Source organism: Sminthopsis crassicaudata, chromosome 1 (genome assembly GCF_048593235.1).
Source record: "Sminthopsis crassicaudata isolate SCR6 chromosome 1, ASM4859323v1, whole genome shotgun sequence".
Taxonomy (NCBI): domain Eukaryota; kingdom Metazoa; phylum Chordata; class Mammalia; order Dasyuromorphia; family Dasyuridae; genus Sminthopsis; species Sminthopsis crassicaudata.
In genome coordinates, this window is record NC_133617.1 from 747,020,462 (window position 1) to 747,039,322 (window position 18,861).

At 38.7% G+C, this 18,861-nt stretch overlaps 1 protein-coding gene across 3 annotated transcripts in view; it reads right to left on the reverse strand.

The window, feature by feature from the left end:
* CACNA2D3 (calcium voltage-gated channel auxiliary subunit alpha2delta 3) overlaps positions 1-18,861 on the reverse strand; it is a 1,031,774-nt gene that overhangs the window by 60,385 nt on the left and 952,528 nt on the right. For all 3 annotated transcript variants that reach the window (XM_074284452.1, XM_074284451.1, XM_074284453.1), the window contains 2 exons: positions 13,095-13,157; positions 9,451-9,521 (listed from right to left, as the gene is read on the reverse strand). In XM_074284452.1, the coding sequence (XP_074140553.1) occupies positions 9,451-9,521; positions 13,095-13,157 (134 nt within the window). The remainder of the gene's footprint in view (positions 1-9,450; positions 9,522-13,094; positions 13,158-18,861) is intronic.

The window sequence follows — 18,861 nt, forward strand, 5'->3', positions numbered from 1 at the left end:
ATTATATCCTTACAAAAATGAAAATATTGAAAAAAACTCAGATTATGTATGTGTCCACAATAAATAACTGTTTTCAAATTAATAATTTCTCTAAGCTGATCCAATTCTTCACCAGGAAGATCCAGGGGATATAAAGCAAGCATTAGGAAGGATGCTTCAGAAAGCATCTTGCCTTCATTTCCCAAATCCCTCTGCATTATTTTTTTATCTTTCCTCCTTCCCCTGGTAACAAAACAATAAAGATATCTCCTGAAAATTGACTATGTCTAACTATTCTATCTACCCTCTTACATCCTTCTGGATATCCTTAAGTCTCTTATGCATCTTTAGGGCCTTCCTCTCCACTTGTATCTTCCCCTATGCCAACAAATGTTCTCCAAAAACTCAAATCAACCCCCCCCCTCAAAAATACAAGTTTTCCTTTGACCTTCCTACTTTAAGGTCATTGCAATTCTCTTCATCTTGACTACTAACTAAATTCAAGGAACATCAGTTATGTACCTATTATGGGAAAGGCACTATACTCAATACAGGGAATAATATGAAGTTAAAGATGAAAGAGCCCTTGATTTCAAAGAGATTACATTTCATAAGGAAAAAAAAATAAATGAATACATATTTGTACAATTTAATTTAGTATATTCTCAAAAGTCTTATAGCATATTTTTTAAAAAGTGGAATTGAAAGTGATCATGTAACCCAATATGTGCCTGAACTGGAATCATTCTCAAATCAGGCCTCTGTTTGCCCAGTTCTTCCTAAGGCAACTCCTTGTTGATCTTAGGACAATATGAATTATTAGGAAGTTCTTGCTTAAGCCAAAATTTTGCCTCTTTGTAAATTCTCTCCATTGATCTCTACCCTCTGGGGCCAAGCAGAAAAAGTCTGATCCCTTCTGCACACGAGTTAGTCATTCCATTTGTAGTTAGTCATTGAGGTTAACCCTCAATTATATACTTAATCTATTATCTTGCATTGTCTTTTAATTGTTTCCCATGCCTCTCTAACTGTACTGTGCATTTCTGGAGGGCAGACACCATGTCTTATCTTGTATCCCCAAGAAGCTTAAGCCTAGTAGCCATTCAATGAATTCCTGATCTCTAAGACCTGCCCATCCCAAGAAGACCAGCATGCTCTGGGCATCTATCAGAAGAATCTAGTGATTTTTTGGGAATCATTCTTGATTGCCCCCCAAAAACCGATTAGAGGCCCTCTTTTGGGAAATAGCAGGGTGTGTCTTTTAAAAACTCAAGACTTGTGGGAAATAGAGAAAAATCACACTCAGAGCCCATTAGTCTTTTGGAATCCTCTGCTCCTGTTGCAATGAGTATTATGTCTTTGAACAAACAGATATACTTGATTGTTTTTACCCATTTTAAGAAAAAAAGGACCCAGAAGAAATAGTGATGTTTTGATTTGAGGACATAATCTTGATGTCAAATGCACTTGACTCAAGAGAATTTAATGCTAGGGAAGCGGCAGTTTCTTTAATGTCTCCAATGGACAACTTTAGTATTGTGACTTCTTTTTAAAGCAGCATAAGCATTATTTGGCACTCCCAGTCATTAATGATGAATGTAAAAGATTCTGTAGCATAGAAAAGACACTATAGGGCCTAGGAAGGCAAGTGGAAGCAGAGGAGAAAATAAAATAATTGTCTGGAAAAAAAAAAAAAAAGAAAGAAAAAGGGATCTGGGAAGAAAGTGTGGAGAAGGAAAGAAGTAGAGGGAAAGAGGGGCAAAGGCAGGGATGGTGAATGAGAGAGTGGGAGTTAGAAGGAGTAAGGGAGGCAAGGGAAAGGAGGATGACAGAAAGGAGAAGGCAGAAGAAGACACAGGAATTGGGGCTTTGGAAGGAGGGGAAAAATAAAGGAAATAAACTTGAATCTGAAGTCAAAGGGCCTGAGTTCTAATTCTGTGTTTCCTATGTTCTAGTTGTGGGATATTGGGCTGATCCCTTTGCTTCTTTGTTTCTTAATCTTAAAACTGAGATTTTCAGATAAGATGCTATTTTGAGCCTTTCATGCCCAATATTCTATGATCTTATATAAATGCTTTCCTATACCAAAGAAACATTACCTTGGGTGCTTATATGCCCTTAGAAAATGCTTTCATTTACATCTAAGTAGATCTTCAAAATATGAAGATTCTCCCAGAGTTAACTGTTGATATAGACCAGGGGTTCTCAAACTACAGCCCATGGGCCAGAGAAGGCCCGCTGAGGACGCTAATGCGGCCCACCCGGTTATGGCAAATGGGCCGAGGGCAGAATGTGAGTTTTTGTTTTTACTCTAGTCCGGCCCTCCCACAGTCTGAGGGACAGTGAACTGGGCCCCTATTTAAAAAGTTTGAGGACCACTGATATAGACATACTGAGCCAGACTTTTTTTTTTTTTCTTTCTTTGGGGGGGGTCACTCCTTAATTGGACCACTTCCATATAGCCAGAGTTGGGGCACTGACCATTAAGTTAGACTATACATGTGAATAAAATGCATTACTGTACTCTACCTGTAAGAGAAATTGCTAGTTTTTTTTTTTCTTTTCTTTTAAATGAAAAGCTTTAGTAAATTTGAATTGGGTCATCTGCTTTACTTAAGCAGAGGTCCACCTGCATCTTGTAAACCCCTTCATACCAGAGGACCTGGCCTAGGGAAAACACTTGTCCAAATCAATCTGCCTTCTCATTCCCCTCAGTGTTACTCTTCAACAATGTGGATTTCTAGGGAAATTATCAGGCCAATAGGAAGCCAAGAAGGCCATTACAATCAGTAAATGAGTGGTGGAGTATTAAAAATTGGTGGAAAGTTCAGCATTAAAGGAAAGAAGCTGTCCAAACAAAACAGACTTTTCCGTTAACACCCTCTTGACACTGTTTCCAGAGCATTTCTCTAAAATAATATGTAATTGCTAGAGACTTGAAATGCAAGTCTACTGACATAAAAGCAGGCGTGTTTGTTTCCTCTGGGGGAGACCAAGGAAAGATAATAGGGGGAGGGAGGTCCTGATCCTTAATTGCATTTACACTTCATATTTTCAAAAACATTCTGTCCGAAAGTGACAACTTCTAGAAACCTGACAAGATTCAGATGGAAAAGGGGGGGGGAGGTGGGGAGGAAAGGGAGAAAAGGGGGAATTTCACCAAGACAAACCAACTCAATCAATGAATGCCAAAACGGATTGCTCAGGTCTGTGGGTACCTGGAGGAGGAGAATAGGCTTGACTACCTGAAAGCCCCACCTGATGATGCTTAGAATCTGGGTGACCTTTCCTGAATCACTTGCAATTATTATTTTCATACTGTATCAAAAATTCGATGAGTTTTTGTGGGATCGTCTCCTGATAGGACCTGATAGGACCAATCCCACAAAGATCCTGCCAATCACCCACAATCCCCTTGCCCCACTTTCCAGCCCCCAATGGTGGTCATCTGTAAAGGGACCAGTTCGAGGTCTTTGATCCCACAATGAGTAACAGAAATGCAGACAAGCCAAGGGAGGGAAGGTAATTCAAAACCAATTCAAATCAGGGGTGAGGCAGCCAGCTTCTCAGCAAGCTAGAGCCCAGGTTTCCATAACATAAAGTATTTGCCCCTAAAGTGTAATTAGATACACAAATGAATGAGTGAATGAATAAATTAAAAAATGAAAGAAAAAGGGCTTTCTAAGTGACAACTACAATTAAAAATAATCATAATCATAAAAATGGCACTGTCATCAATAGCAGTCATCTGCCATCAGATAATGATTTAGGCCAAAAACAAAACAAAACAAAACAAAAAAACACTTTCCTCCCGGAAATTTTGGGAGGTGATATGTTCTACAGTTAGTACCCTTATTTAACAGATGAAGAAACCTGACTCAGGGAGCAAGCTTCCTGCTAACAGGCTCTGCCTCTTATTTAGAAGGGATCCATAAGCTCATCTAGGTGAGGATTATTCTCCTTTGGATGGGTCCCAACCCATCCACTCTCTCCTCGATTTGCACACTTGTTGTCAGCGTCCTGCCAATCACCCACAATTTTAGAACTGATCAAACACAAATGAAGTTGTCTTCCTCTAAGTCAAAGCTTCTTCATAGTGTGTGTGTGTGTGTGTGTGTGTGTGTGTGTGTGTGTGTGTGTGTGACTGCCTAACTGTCTCATGTTTTCTGAACATGCATTTCCCAACAGAATAAGGTGAAGAGTCAAGATTTCTGGGGGCAGAGAATATTCTGATTTTGTCTCTGTAGCCTCATTGTCTGATACGGTACCTGACTTATAGCAAATGTATAATGAATATTTTTAATTAAATTGGATGGTTTTGGTTTCTGATACAACATGCAAAAAATTAGACATGTAAGCATGTGCAACTGCTTATGCTTACAAAGCACTGCTTCCTCCCCCACTTTGGGCCATCTAGAATTTGGATCCTTTGACGATTATGACATTCCAAGATTTTCCACTAGATTATCAGAGGAAGAATACTGGTACAAAAATGTTCTGTCTCTCTGTCTCTCTTCTTCCTTCTCTCCTTTCTTCTTTGTCTGTATCTCTCTCTGTCTCTGTCTGGAAGTGAGAGGTAGTGGATATAATAGAGAACTGGCCTTGGAGTCAGGATCAACTAGATAAGAGGTAATTTATAAGCACAGGCTTATTAATCCCAGAAGTGTTCAAGATCTCTAATGGAAAGACAGTTTTCTCCCAGGGAGTTCCCTACATTGGTGGACATATACAGACCAAAACAAACCCTCAGACAATGTCAAAGAACCCTTTGGGATTGTTGATATCCTTGGGTAATTTTCCATATGAAATTCATCCTGCTCTTCTCTTCCATTCTGAGCCCAGTTCCTTATTTTCAGTGGCCCATCTTATATAAATAGAACAGAGGAATAATTCTATGGAATATGTGCCCAACAATAAATTAGCCTATGTGACTTCTTTTCTGCCATTTAAAAAACTGTGTGGTTCATCAGGGCTGTACCTTTGGAGTGTTCAAGGAGGTCATCAAGGAGCTTTTCAAATCTGATGCCTTAAGTACAACCTCATCCATAATCTGAAGCATTATGGGAGAATCTCATTTTCATATCTAGTGGAGTTTTTAGGTCAAACTCCATTAGAGTGGGCAATACAGAAGATTGTGGGTCAATCTCACCGCTCGATGTCAAGGACTTTTATAAGACCTAATCCTATTAATGGAGTTGAATCTGAATGAGAGGAGATCTGACAAACTTCTGCTTCTTATCAGAGTTGGAGGCTCAAGTGTAAGAAACAGAAAAGAAAGCAAGATCTTGTATTGTCAACACATCTCAGTCAGCTGGAGGACTATTATCAAAATTTCTTTATGAAAGCCTTTCTTCTCCATATAGGGAACTTTTCATTAAGAATTCCTTTCTGATATCTATTCACATTTTGGTTCTGCATTCTTTTAAGGTTTTACCATATCATTTAACATTTCAAATAGTAATTTATATTTGATAAATCAAAAATACATTTCATGTATTAAATATGCATTTTTCCATAAGTGTATCCTCTCTCTATTTGAAAAGTACATTGCCTTCTTCTTCATATTTATCTTTGTCATCATCTTTTCCTTCATCTTTGTTTTCTCTTCTTTTTCTTCTATTTAACTTTTTATCCTTATATTCTGAAACTCAGTCTCTCCCACAGAGGTAATTAAGCAAAACTGACCAAATCCTCATGGACATACAATAATCAAGTCTATTTGAGGTGAACTCTATATGAATGCTGTGGTCATTTTGACCACATATGCTTCACTTTAAGGCCTCAAAAGAATATCTGTCAGGAAGTTGAGAAATATAGACATTGCTGCTATTCACCAGAGATGCAAAGCAGCCTTGGGGACACCTAGTGACTGTAATCAAATATTATATCTTCTATTTGTCTTCCAACCCCTTTAATTTCAAGCTTCTTAGAATACTGTCCCTACTGTTTACTCTTTGTCCAATGCCTCCTTGCCATTCGTTAATCTTTACATTCTAACTCTCATCTTATTAAATCATTATTTTCTTGAGCAGAACTAGGAGATCATTATACACTTCAACAACAATACTGTATGAGGATGTATTCTGAGGGAAGTGGACATCTTCAACATAGAGAAGAGCTAATCCAGTTCCAACTGATCAATGATGGACAGAATCAGCTACACCCAGAGAAGGAACACTGGGAAATGAGTGTAAACTGTGAGCATTTTTTTTGTTTGTTTGTTTTTCTTCCCAGATTATTTTTACCTTCCAAATACAATCCTTCCTTTGCAACAACAACAACAACAAAATTCAGTTCTGCACATATATATTATACCTAGGATATACTATAAGATATTTAATATGTATGGGAATGCCTGCCATCTAGGGGAGGGGGTGGAGGGAAGGAGGGGAAAAATTCAGAACAGAAGGGAGTACAAGGGATAATGTTGTAAAAAATTACCTATGCATATGTACTGTCAAAAAATGTTATAATTATAAAATTAATTTTAAAAAAGACATTATTTTCTGACTTTTCTCTGGGTATAGAATGATCTCCCCGCTCATCTCTGCTGCCTGACTTTCATGTACTCATGTAATGCTAATGCCTTCCCTCTGAGTTTATGTCCAATTTATTCTGTATATAATGTATACTTGTACATAGTTATTTGTAGATTGTCATCCACATTAGGTTGTGAACTCCCTGAAATCCCAGATAGTTTTTGTATTTCGTTTAATTTTCAGTGATTGGCAAATAGTAAGTCCTTAAGAAAGGTTTGTTGACTCTATTAAACCTGAATATGAAGAAAGTAGGATTTTTGACAAGCAAATGGATGACAGTTTATTATGCTGTAAAAACTATCTGAGGAGTCTCTCATGTCCTAAATGTTGTCCTAAATGGTAAGAGTCAAACATTTAGAAATGAACTTTAGGGAGATGCTGTTAGATCATTATTAATATTAAATGTCTTCCTACAGATATACAGGTAGAAAGTATCAGAGGCAGAATCTGAATCTAGATCTCCTTAACTCCAAAATCCATACTCTATCTCCCTCTAGGATGCTACCTTGGAATTTCAAGGTAGACTAAAATTATCCATGCCCTGAGAAGTAATTACAGATTCCTTCAGAGCTCTGGACTACCTTCCAATGTGGAGACAATCTGAGGCCAAGAAGAAAAAATCTCAAAGTGTGAAAGTTGAAAGGGGACTTAGAAGTCATCATCTATTTCAACCTATACTCAGAGGGAATCCCACTTTACTATTCTTGACAAAAGGTCTTCCAGCCTCTGAAGACTGTCAAAGGGAGTGGTACCCAACACCTCCTCTCTTATTCCAAATAGAACGGCCTGATGGAAAGGAGCAGGAGGACCTGGATTCAGATCCACCTTCAGATGATTACTAGCTCTGTAACTCCAGGCTACTCCCTTAACCTGTTTGCTTTAGCTTTCTCAGCTGTAAAATGAAATGATACTAATACCTAGTTCCCAGAGCTGTTGTGAGGATCAAAGGAGATCATATTTGTAAATCACAATACCTGGCACATAGTAATCACTATGTGCCACATCTTAGTTATCATGATTATCATCCTCCTTATCCTCCTTCCACTTTGGAACAGTTCTAATTGTTAAGAAGCTCCTCTAGACATTTATCTCAAGTAAACCTTTTTGCAACTTTCTCTCATTACTCCTGCTCTTGCCCTCTGGTACCAAAGAGAATAAATTTAATCTCAGTGGTTCAAGCCAGTTTTGCCCTTAGCTTCCATGTTCTAAACTGGCAAGGAGTTCACTGCATTGTTCTCTAAGGCGGGTTTCAGTCTCCTCTGCTTCTACATTTTTGTTATCAATCCACTTTGGTTCAAATTTCTTAGAAAATGCTTATAGAATGTGTGGATGTCTGCTCTTTTATCCATTTCCATTTATTAACAGAATTAGAGAATTTCAGTTAGGAGGGGCTTCAAAGTCAAGTAAACCAATTCATATCAAAGTAGAATCTCCACAGTATGGCACAGTGGTGAGTAGTTTAGTTAGAATTTAAAATCAAACAAATAATCCAAATACTGATTAACTTATAGTAACCCATTTTTCATTTAACCATGTTTTGTTCATTTAACACAGAGAATTAGAACTAAAAGGGACTTAAAGTATTTCTTAAAATATTGAGTGGTTTGGAAACTCCAGGTCGTTATATCATAAATTCATAGATTTAGAAACAAACTGGAGCTTAGAGATCATCCCCCACCTTTTATAGATGAAAAAAAAAAAACAAAAAAAACTGAGATGGGAACTCTCAAGAATTGGGAGTTATCTGCTCAAAGACCCAAACCGAAAGTAGTTGATAAATCAGTTCTCCAGCCAGGTTTCAAGCCCTTAACTGAAAATCTTGTCTGCTCTCCGCGGTATTCTAATTATTATTATTTTTTAAATGGGATCGCCATATTTAAATTTTGATGCTTTGTGCATGGCTCAGCTGATCTTGATGATTGGCTTTCCAGGTTCCAGGGCATTAGGAAGAATTAATTGCACTGGCTGTCTTTAATGACACTGCCTGACTGCAGGGTAGTAATAAGATGGAGAACCACTGCTTGTTGGCAACCAGCAGGCTTGAGCTCTCCCATTTGAGCTTGAGGTCTATCATTATATTTCCTCCTATTATGTATTTAACTACATCAGTTATTCCTATTAAAACACCATTTCAAAGGTTGTCATTCTTCTTGGGAGGTAGAATGAAAGGAGGTGGAAGAGAAGGAAGTGAGATGTTATAAAGGAATGGATTATTTGGATGTTCCATTTTCCCATGACCTTTGGAGCTAATAGGAGCTCCGTCTAGTTGCTGGATGGATAGAGAAGTGACACTGGGGGAAGGGGGGGCAATGTGTAATTAACTAATGACCAAAGCCAGAAGTCATTTCATTTGTGTGGTACCTTAGACATAATTAGACATCACTTTGTTGCATCTGTGGAAACTCATTTGGGGAAATTATTTGCTGAGTTCCAAAAAAAGGGTCAATTGATTTAGGAAAAAAAAAATTATTATTCCATCCATTTTTTTTTTCATTTTTTTCCCCCTTTGAGTTTAGTCATTTGGACCCTTGTGTTTTTTTTTTTTTTTTTCTTTTGTTTTTCTTTTTTTTCTTAATGTCATCATGAGGGGAAAAGTCTTTTTCTTTCTTCCAGTGAAACTGTTTCCTGGTTCTCTCCAGTGACTTGCTTCAAATTGATGTAATGGGCATCACCTTGCAGACCCCGACTTCAATATCAGCCCCCAATAAACTGCTCGCCTAACAGGAAGCTCATTGTGGGCTGGGGTTCCAAGACTCCCGGCACTCAGGCGAGAGGCATCGAGTTACATCAAGGCCCTCTGGATGGAAGACGCACACCAGGCGAAGGCAGCCAAAGGGGTCAGACCTGGGCTTGTTTTATGTGACCTCAGTTGGTTTTACTTTATTTAGGCAAACTTTTTTTTCGGGGGGCACAGGGCCCGTAAAACCCTTACCTCTTAAAGGAGCCCATTGTTAACAATTTGTTCATCACAGCTCCCTCGATCTCACCAAAAAAGTTTCCAGTCTGCAAGAAAGAAGACATAAGGAAAAGCACAGATCACTACTCTACCAACAGCACCGAGAAACAAACACAGCCAACATCAGGGGCTGAGGAACTGGTGAACTGGGTTCTAGCCACAAAAACAGATGGAGTTTCAGGGCTACTGTAACATTACAAAATGCAAAAACTCCTTACCCATCCTAAGTTCTGAGAGTAAAAAGTAAGAAGTCACCGTCAAAGTTTGCCCACTACCCAGGGAATGGCTGGGCCTGGCAGGAACGATGTTGGACCTGTAACACTGGCGGCCTCTACCTTGCAGAGGAGACCCATATTAAAGAAGGTATTTTCCCTTGTGAGTAACATAGCACTCCATAAAGGTAAAAATACATTATGGAAAGGGCTTCCTCTACACAATAAAACGAATTGTTTATAATTCCTGGATGACCTATAACCATCCCTATCATTAGCTCTGTGAATTTCCTCACTTTAGAACATGTTCTTTCTCACAACCACTTTCTGGTGAATACCTTACTCTGTATTTCTGTGATTAAGATGTAAAGAAAGGACAGACCTTTCAAGTAGACAATACTTGTCTATGACAATCATCCAACCCGACCTGCTGCTACCGAACGCTCCCTGCGAATGCAAGGCTCAGTGTTTACTGCCTACCATGGAGACAATATGTTTGTAGGTCTGTATTTTAGCCCAGGTGGGGATTTGGCAAATTCAGGAACACGTGCATTTTTTTTTTTTTAAATTGGGCTCTCCAATAAAAATTTAAAACTGTAATTCAGAACTCTTTCCACTGGAGAGGGGGTGGCGAAAAATTTACTAATATCCAGGTAGAAAGCATGAAAGAAGCTTCCTGCCTTCTGCGAGATTTGGCATTCCTGCCATCTTATTTTAGAGATAGGGTCTGGGAAAGACAAAAAAAAAAAATAAATAAAATAAAAAAGATGAAGAGAAATAAAAATTCTTAAGATTTATGGGGGCAAAATGCATTATATTCCTAAATTACATAAATTCCATGGGTTTTGTATTAACTAAACCCCAATTCCATTACAAGTAACTGAGTTGACCTCAACTATGCACCTGGGAGTTTTCAGGCAGAAATGCTTACAGACCTAGCCAGAAAACTAAAAAAAAAAAAAAAAAAGCATTCCTCTGTCTGAATAGTGAATATTGCCTTTTTCACTTGAGGGAAACTTGGGAGCTTTTCCAAAATATGTGGGTGTGTGTAGCCCTCGAGAAGCCAGGAGGACATTGGTATTTCATGTGCATAAGTACACCAATTTCAATGGAACTAGTTGTTAAATGAAGAAGAATTATCCTAATTGGGGCACAGGAAGTCAGACAGCCTCAAACAAGTCCAGGCTCAAAAGACAGGCAGAGGTATCACGTCCTGTTTCAGCCCTATTCAAGGAGATCAAGCAAGTGAATTGAGCACTGAAGCCTTGGGTGAATATGGAGTGTATGTGGGCCTTGGGGCACAGAGGGGTTTTGGGGGGGTACTTATACACAGCTTTTACAGCTTGGTTATTGTTGATATTAGCACCAGCCATTTGGTTATTTCCTTGGTGAAGTTTCATAATTTCCACATGACAAAAATTTAGTCTCTTTTAGCCTTCTTCAAGGCAGTTGGTTAGTTGATAAGGACTGACATTCAAAAGCAATTTCTATATAAATTCTAGATCTTCTGAAGATCGGAATAGATTGTTATATTCCCCCCTCCCCATGGTGGTCAAAGATATTCATCTAGATCACCTCACTTCCTAAAAAATCCTGAGAAAGAGATGGAGACCTAAGTCACCTTTGGACTTTCCCCCTATTCTGGAAACCTGTGTGTCTTATGTGCTGGAGCCAAAGCTATTACCTAGGTAGACAGTGCCCATCAAAAAGAAGCACAATATTAGATTGTGTTAGTGGGGACATTTTATTACTCCCTAATTATTTATTTAATTGGTTTCTTTGGGGTTTTTAACAAATTAAAAAAAAAAAAAAGCACCAAAAAGGAATATGGTGGTTTTAAGGGCAATATGAATAAAAGGCATCCCAACCCAATAGCAGAAATGATTCTGGTAGGGGGACAGGACTTAATGAGAACAGCAGCCAGCAGGAAAATAAAAGTATCCAAAAAACAAAGGAAAAACATCAAGATCACTGCACCTTCTTCACTGTTCGTTCTAAATTCTAAATACGAATGGAGAAAAAGAATAACAGAAATCATTTCTCTGTATTTCAATGTTTTTCACTCTAAGTAGTCACTTGTTTAGGATAACAAAATTAAAGGATGGAATTACAGAATAATAGAATTTATTAGAACTGAGTTCAAATCACTCTCATGATACTTTCGTAAGACTTAGACAATTTATTTCATTTCTCTAAACCTCATTTTTCTCATTTGTAAAGTAAAAAAAATATATATATATGTATATATATATATATATATATATATTCTCATAATATAAAGCAGTATAGAATGCATCAAACCTGCTATATCATATTGTTTTCAGGCTCCAATGCCATGCAAAGCACTTTGGTAGCCTCACCATACAATAGAAACATCTGTTTTGACTATTATGATTATAGTTATCAATCTTGTCGACATCATCATTATCCGATCAACTAATATCTATACAGAGTTTTAATACGATGTCATTTAGTATTATGTCACAATAATCTGAGAGAAATGCTATCATTATCCCCATTTTACAGATGGAGAAAGTGAGGACCACATAAGGATAATGATTTCACTAAAGTCACGCAGCCAGTCAGTAATGAGGCCCAGATTAGAATGCATCTTCGATCTTTCAAGACTGGTTCTGCCCATCACATGGAGAGTCTTTTATCACTTTTGACACACTGATTTAACCTTCCGTCCAAATGCAAGAAGAGTCTGACATACCAAAATGTCCACTTTGGCTTCTGTCTCTTTATCGTTGACAACTCTTCTGATTACAACTGTCATCTTAAGTTTAAAAAAAAATGCACCCAAAATATTGGTGCTCATCTCCTTCTGTCTACTGCTGCTTCAGCCCCTTGTTCCTCTTTTCCCTACCTGGCACCAGTAGCCCAATCAGTCTCAGAGCCTTTCTTATCTCTCTAGGGACCCGTGTCCCTGAATGCTGAGTGCTGGAGTTAATCCTGGGACTTGGTTATCAGGTTAAAAAAACAGAAAAAGCAGAGTCAAGTATTGTGGAGAGCTTGGGGTCATTCCCACCCCCCTCTTCCCTGAGGAGATAACATGTCATAAGGACATTTTCCTTCAAAGTGGCCCAAATGCTTTTAGGAACATCCTGCATTAAATGGCCTTTTCCGTATTAGAGACAACCCTGTGGCAAAGAGTTCTTTCTATAAATTGAACTTTTAATGGGATTAAGAGCAGACCCTCCTTACTCTAAGCTAAAAAATCCTTTGGGGCCCTGTGAAAAGTCAGTTCCGCTCTTGGGGAGGATGGGAACAGGCTTTATAATCTGTTATTTACCTCTTAAACACAAATGATTATCTGAAAGAGTTAATATTGCTACTAGCTTTCCTCCATTCAGACACCTTCTGAATTTGTGGGTTGGGGCTAGTAGAGAGAAGTTTCTCCCTTACCTGTGTGTAGTCTTCAGACACCAGGATGAAGCCGTTATTGTCTATGAGGTAACAGTTAATGGTCTAAGAAAAAACAAACAAACAAACAAACAAAAAACAAACAGTTCAATTTGTGCATTTCCAGATGGGTTGGATATGAAATGAAGTCTTTCAATCAATCAAGGAGGATTTTTTGGTTTTAGGTCAGTGGAAAAGTGGGCTGGCTTGAAGAGACAGTGAGACAACACTTATTTTCTAAAAGTAACAAACAAACAGCAAAAGGCTTCTAAACACTCTAGCTATAGATAGGGAATATAAACAGCCAAGATTCGGACTATCTTCACAGCTTTCCATTTTCCCCTAACACAATGGGAAAGTCCAAGCCTGTGGGACCTCATGATTTTGTCCCGGCCTGGTGTTTGGAGTCCAGCCCCAGCACAATGTCATTACTCTAATGATGTATTAATGAAAACACAGTGTCAGCTTGGAGGAGCAACAGGGGACCAGGTAATATTTTTTAATTTGTTCATAGATTGAGGCAGGGGGGAAGGGGAGAGGCTTCTGTAAAAGGGGCCCCTCAGGTCTCCTAAAGCTTTTTCAAACTGTGTTTTTAATTGGGAGCTGGATTCAGGGGCAGGGCTGTTAGCTTTGGGTAACTCAGACGTATAAATTGGAGCAAGCAAGGTGAGCCCCATTCTGGGCTTCCCCCACACTACTTTAATCTCCAGTGAATGATTTGCTACGGGCTAAGTTTTAATTACAGCTGCCGAGTTGAAACTGAAGGTTTAATTCAATCCTTGATGTAACTCCGTTTCTATTTATTGCAGCTTTACATACCGCCTGCAACATTTAATTTGTAACATATCTTTACCCGGAGCTGAATTCCACCCAGCACTAGGCCACCGCAGGGCTGGTGTGTGCTGGGACATTTCCTGACCCACAGGGCTGGCTTTAAACAGGCGGAGAGGGCCAAGGATCTGGCTGCCTTTGAAACACACACAAACACACAACACACACACACACACACACACACACACACACACACACACACACACACACACTCTCCAGTGTATGGACACACACTTGAACACATCCATGCTCAAACACACACATACATCCCCAAAAGGAAGTATTCTCCACATAATGATGAAAAGCATCACTCTGGAGACCCACCTCTGCCTGTCCCAGAGATATTTCAGAGGAGAAGAAAAAGCATTTTACGATTTTTAAAAGTAACTAGGTCAGAGAGAACAGGCTTAGCCCCAAAGCCCTGAAATCCAGAAGACAAGAACGTTTCTCGTGTTTCGTTTTTTAATTGTATAATCTGAATTTTGTTATATTTGTATCTTGACAGTGAATTCATTCCTTCAGCAGCAGAGAAACTAGCTTGCAAAAGTAATTCATCAAACCAGGAAGACCCCTGGCATGTTTTCTCCATTTCAGTGGCCCCGTGACAGATGGTTTCCTCCCTGACCTAATTCCGCTCTCATCTTCTCTGGGTAGTATCCTTTCTGGTAGTAGCTGTGGGGTGTCACAGGGCCAACTTTGGGCCATTTCTCCCACAGAGGAGTTGGACCCAGGTTAGTTTTGCTTGCCAGTTGTACAAAACTCAAGAGTTCTAGCATTGGTATGAAGACATTACAATAGACGGTCGTGTCCTACAGAATAAGGCTTTATCTTGTGCAGAGTGATATTTGTATAAAAATAGAGAGAGGAACTACCCATGTGTGACATATATTGGATCACTTGCCGACTTGGGGGGGGGGGAGAGGAAAAAAAATAGAACACGGGATTTTGTAGGGGTGAATGTCAAAAATCATCCACATATAAATACACAGACACAGATACACACACACACACACACACACACACACACACAATAAAAAGCTATAATTTAAAAAAAAAATTAAAAAACGAACAAAGCTTTACCCAACATGACTTTGCAATTGTGCCTTTGAGGTAATATAACTAGACTAAACCAGACTGTACCAACTTCCTCAGGCCCGGTGAAATTTGGGACCAATCATGGAGACCATGACAACTCTTAGTCTCACTAACTTTCTACTAAGTCTTAGTTTCTCTAGTTCTTCCTTCTTAGCTCTTCTCCACTAAGGTCCTCACAAGGTCAACTCCATAGCATCCAGGTCTACCCTCTCGACCTCAGTCCTACAAAGAGCACTAAGTTCCCAGGCAAACTCTGGCTCCTGATGTCAAACTTTGGTGAAATTCCCAAGTGCTGCAAGCTGGCTCATTAACTGTAGAAGGCTCATTTCAGTACAATGGAAATGCTTATTTTGGTCTAACTGAACACGGTGCACCATGCCAGGTTCAGGGATAGAGACAAGGCTCAGCTGCCAGAAAGTTCCATCCAGTGGGCCTACTTTTTCCATACAGTAAAACTGCCCATCTTGTCTGACATGAAACAACCACAATTCTACACCTTGGCTCCTCCTGTCTAGGGATGAAAGTGCCTCTGATTGGGATCAGCTACTTTATAAGGCCAAAACCTTAAGGCAGAAAACAGTGATAGAAAGCTCTGAAAGCATATTTTTAAAACACTGTATTTTTGGTCCAGGGGAAAGATAAGAAACTGGATTGTTTTCAAAAATCAACGACGACAACAACAAGGAGATCTCTTGCCTTCAGCTATGACTAATTTCAAGGTAAAGGTTTTATAATGTCATGAGAATATTATTATTAATGAATTTATTAATAATAGCTTTCATTATTATTGTTAGTAATAATAGTGATAATAAAAACCATCACAACAAGCATTTATAAGTTCCTTATAGGTTTACAAAAATCTTTATATGGATTCTCTCATTAGATTCTCATTATAAGCCTGAGAGATAAATAGTTTGGATAGTATTAGACCCATTTCACAGATGAGAAAAGGGAGCCTTACAACCTCTGTGACCTTGGGCAACTGATTAAATGTCTTAAGGTCTCACTTTGCTTACTATAAGATGAAATAGCTCAGTACATTGACTAAGATCCTTTCCAGCTCTAAAGAAAATGTTATGATCTACTTAGAGTCATATTATCAGATGTCTAAGACAAACAGTGATCTTGCAAAGTAAAGAACATATGATGCATTTCAGCCCTTTTGCCATACTGGTAGCATAAGTATTCAATACTTATATGCAATCTATGGAATAATTGCTTCATTTCACCAATTAAGTGTGTGTGTGTGTGTGTGTGTGTGTGTGTGTGTGTTTTTTGGGGGGGTCTTATTGGTCCCTTTGGGAATAGGATGTAAAGAAAGCTCCATTGATTTACTTTGACACAAATTTCAGATGTTCCTCAGCATGAGACAAAATGAGACCATTTCTTGGAACAAAAGCCATAGCCTGATCGAGACAGCATTTTATTTTGGGGACCTTTTGTGGAAGAAAATACATATGGTGCCATAAATCTTAGAACAGGCTTCCTTGGCCCATTCATTTTGGTCAGATTAATGTCGCTACATCCTCAAAGACGGTCCATAGATATAATAATCCCAGGGAGAGAGAATAAACAGTGATGTCTGTGGGAATGGGAGCTCCTTCTCTACAACATAGAAATGTGCTTAGCAACTCCTCAACAACAGGATCAATCTTGTTCCCAGACCAATCTTGTCTTCTATTTGCTGAAATGGTCAGTAAAAGTTAATTTGTTTTCGAGTGATAATGGCTTAGAATTAATTTCCTTGTTGAAATCTATTTTTTTTTCTTTAAAATGAACTTCATTACCATTTTGTACAGGTAGAGATCCATGGTCATAAATATTTATTGTGTGTCATCTGTCCTTTTAAAGTTCTACCATAATATCTCCTCTTACTGTAGTGGATGGAGAACTTCATTTGGAATTGGAAAGATCTAGATTCAAATCTTGTTTCTGATTTTTTTTTTCAGTTTTATCACCGAAGAGGAGTCATTTTATATCTCTGAATCGCAGTTTCCTTATTTTTAAAATAGGTGTCATAATATTTGTCATGTCTGTCTGACACCAAAGATCCTTTCAAGGCTCCAAAGAGATACAACATGTAAATGTTCTGCATATGAAAATATATATTGTCACTGTCAAATTAAATCTAGAAATCCTCAGGGCACTGCCACTTAAAAAGGTCATTGATAATCTCGAGTGTCTGGAGAAGGATCAGGATTAGAAATAGCTTGCAATCTAGATTTTATGAAAGTCAGTTGAAGGAACTGGGCATGTTTGGATTGAAGAAGAGAAGACCTAGGGAAGACATTTTAACTAGGATCAATTATTTTCATGAGGCAGATGGATTCGATTTGCTCTCCTTGGAGCCAGGGAACAAAGCCAAGAAGAAGAGGGTGGACATAACAAAGCAGCAAATTTAGAAATGGCAGGAGTAAAAGCAAAAGAAAAACAAACAGAACACACAAACAACAAACAAAACCCTTCCTAACAAGAACGGTTCTGTGGGATGAAATGGACTGCTTGCAGATCCCCTAGTTGTGTTTGTTCTTCCTAATTGAGAGGACCATCCCATCAGGGAGGTGAGACCATGATATGCAAGTGAATGAGACTGAAGTGAGGGAGGGCTGGGCAAGGTCGCCGGCCTCATTTTCTCCTCCGAACCATCTGGGTCCAGTGGCAAAATATATAAATCAGGCCGACTGGAGATGACCTCACAAGCAGTGGGAGACCTTGACCTTTTTAAGTTAGGTCTTTCAAGTCTGAGCTTGACTGAGGCAATGGCCATTCATTGATTAAAGCAAGGGAAGAAATGAGGGAAGAAATGGCCTTTTTTACCTAGACTACTAATACTACTATTATTACCACTACTACTATTACTAGTACCACTACTATGACCACTACTATTATGACTGCTACTACTCTGCTACTACAACTACTACTCACTACTACTACTGCTAACTGCTACTATTGCTACTACTACTACTATCACTTCTACTACCACTGTTACTACTACTGTTATTACTACCACTGCTACTATTACTACTGCTACTACTACTACTACTACCACTGCTACTATTACTACTATTACTACTACTACTACTACTGCTACTACTACTACTACTACCACTGCTACTATTACTACTATTACTACTACTACTACTACTACTACTACTACTACTACTACTACTACTACTACTACTAAATAATAGCAATAAAAAATAATAATAATAATCTGAGTGGGGAAGACTCAGGGTTTTTGGCCAAAACAGAAACAATTGTTATTTATACCCACCCTGAGTATTTAGGGCCCAGAATTTACCAAATTAAGCCTATGATTGGGACCTATTGTTGGCCAATGAACGGAGAGCCAGAATAATTTGAGATTAAGTTGATCCCTGCCTCTAAACCCCAAGATACCTTGCAAGGTGTCAGCTCTTTCTGATTGAAACTCTGCTAGAGGAGGCTGAGTGATGAGTTGTCAGGGATGCTACAGAAAAGATTCTGCTCTGATACAGGTTGGACAAGATGGTCTATAAAGTTCAAATTCTTACAATCTGTGATGCTCTGGTAATGGATATGTTGCCCATTCTTTTATTGGTTTATTGATTCATGGATCAGATCCAATAGTTGTTGAATGAAAAAGTGAGTGAATCTAGAATCAAAACAAGTCCACTTTCAAGGTTCTGGATTTCTATTGAGCAGCAAGGTGGTGCAGTGGATAGACTACCAGGTCTAGAGTCAAAAGGACCTGAGTTCAAATATGACCTCAGACATTTGCTGTGTGGCCTGACCAAGCCATTTAATATTATTTTCCTCAGTTACCTCATCTGTTAAATGAGCTGGAGAAGGAAATGGCAAACCA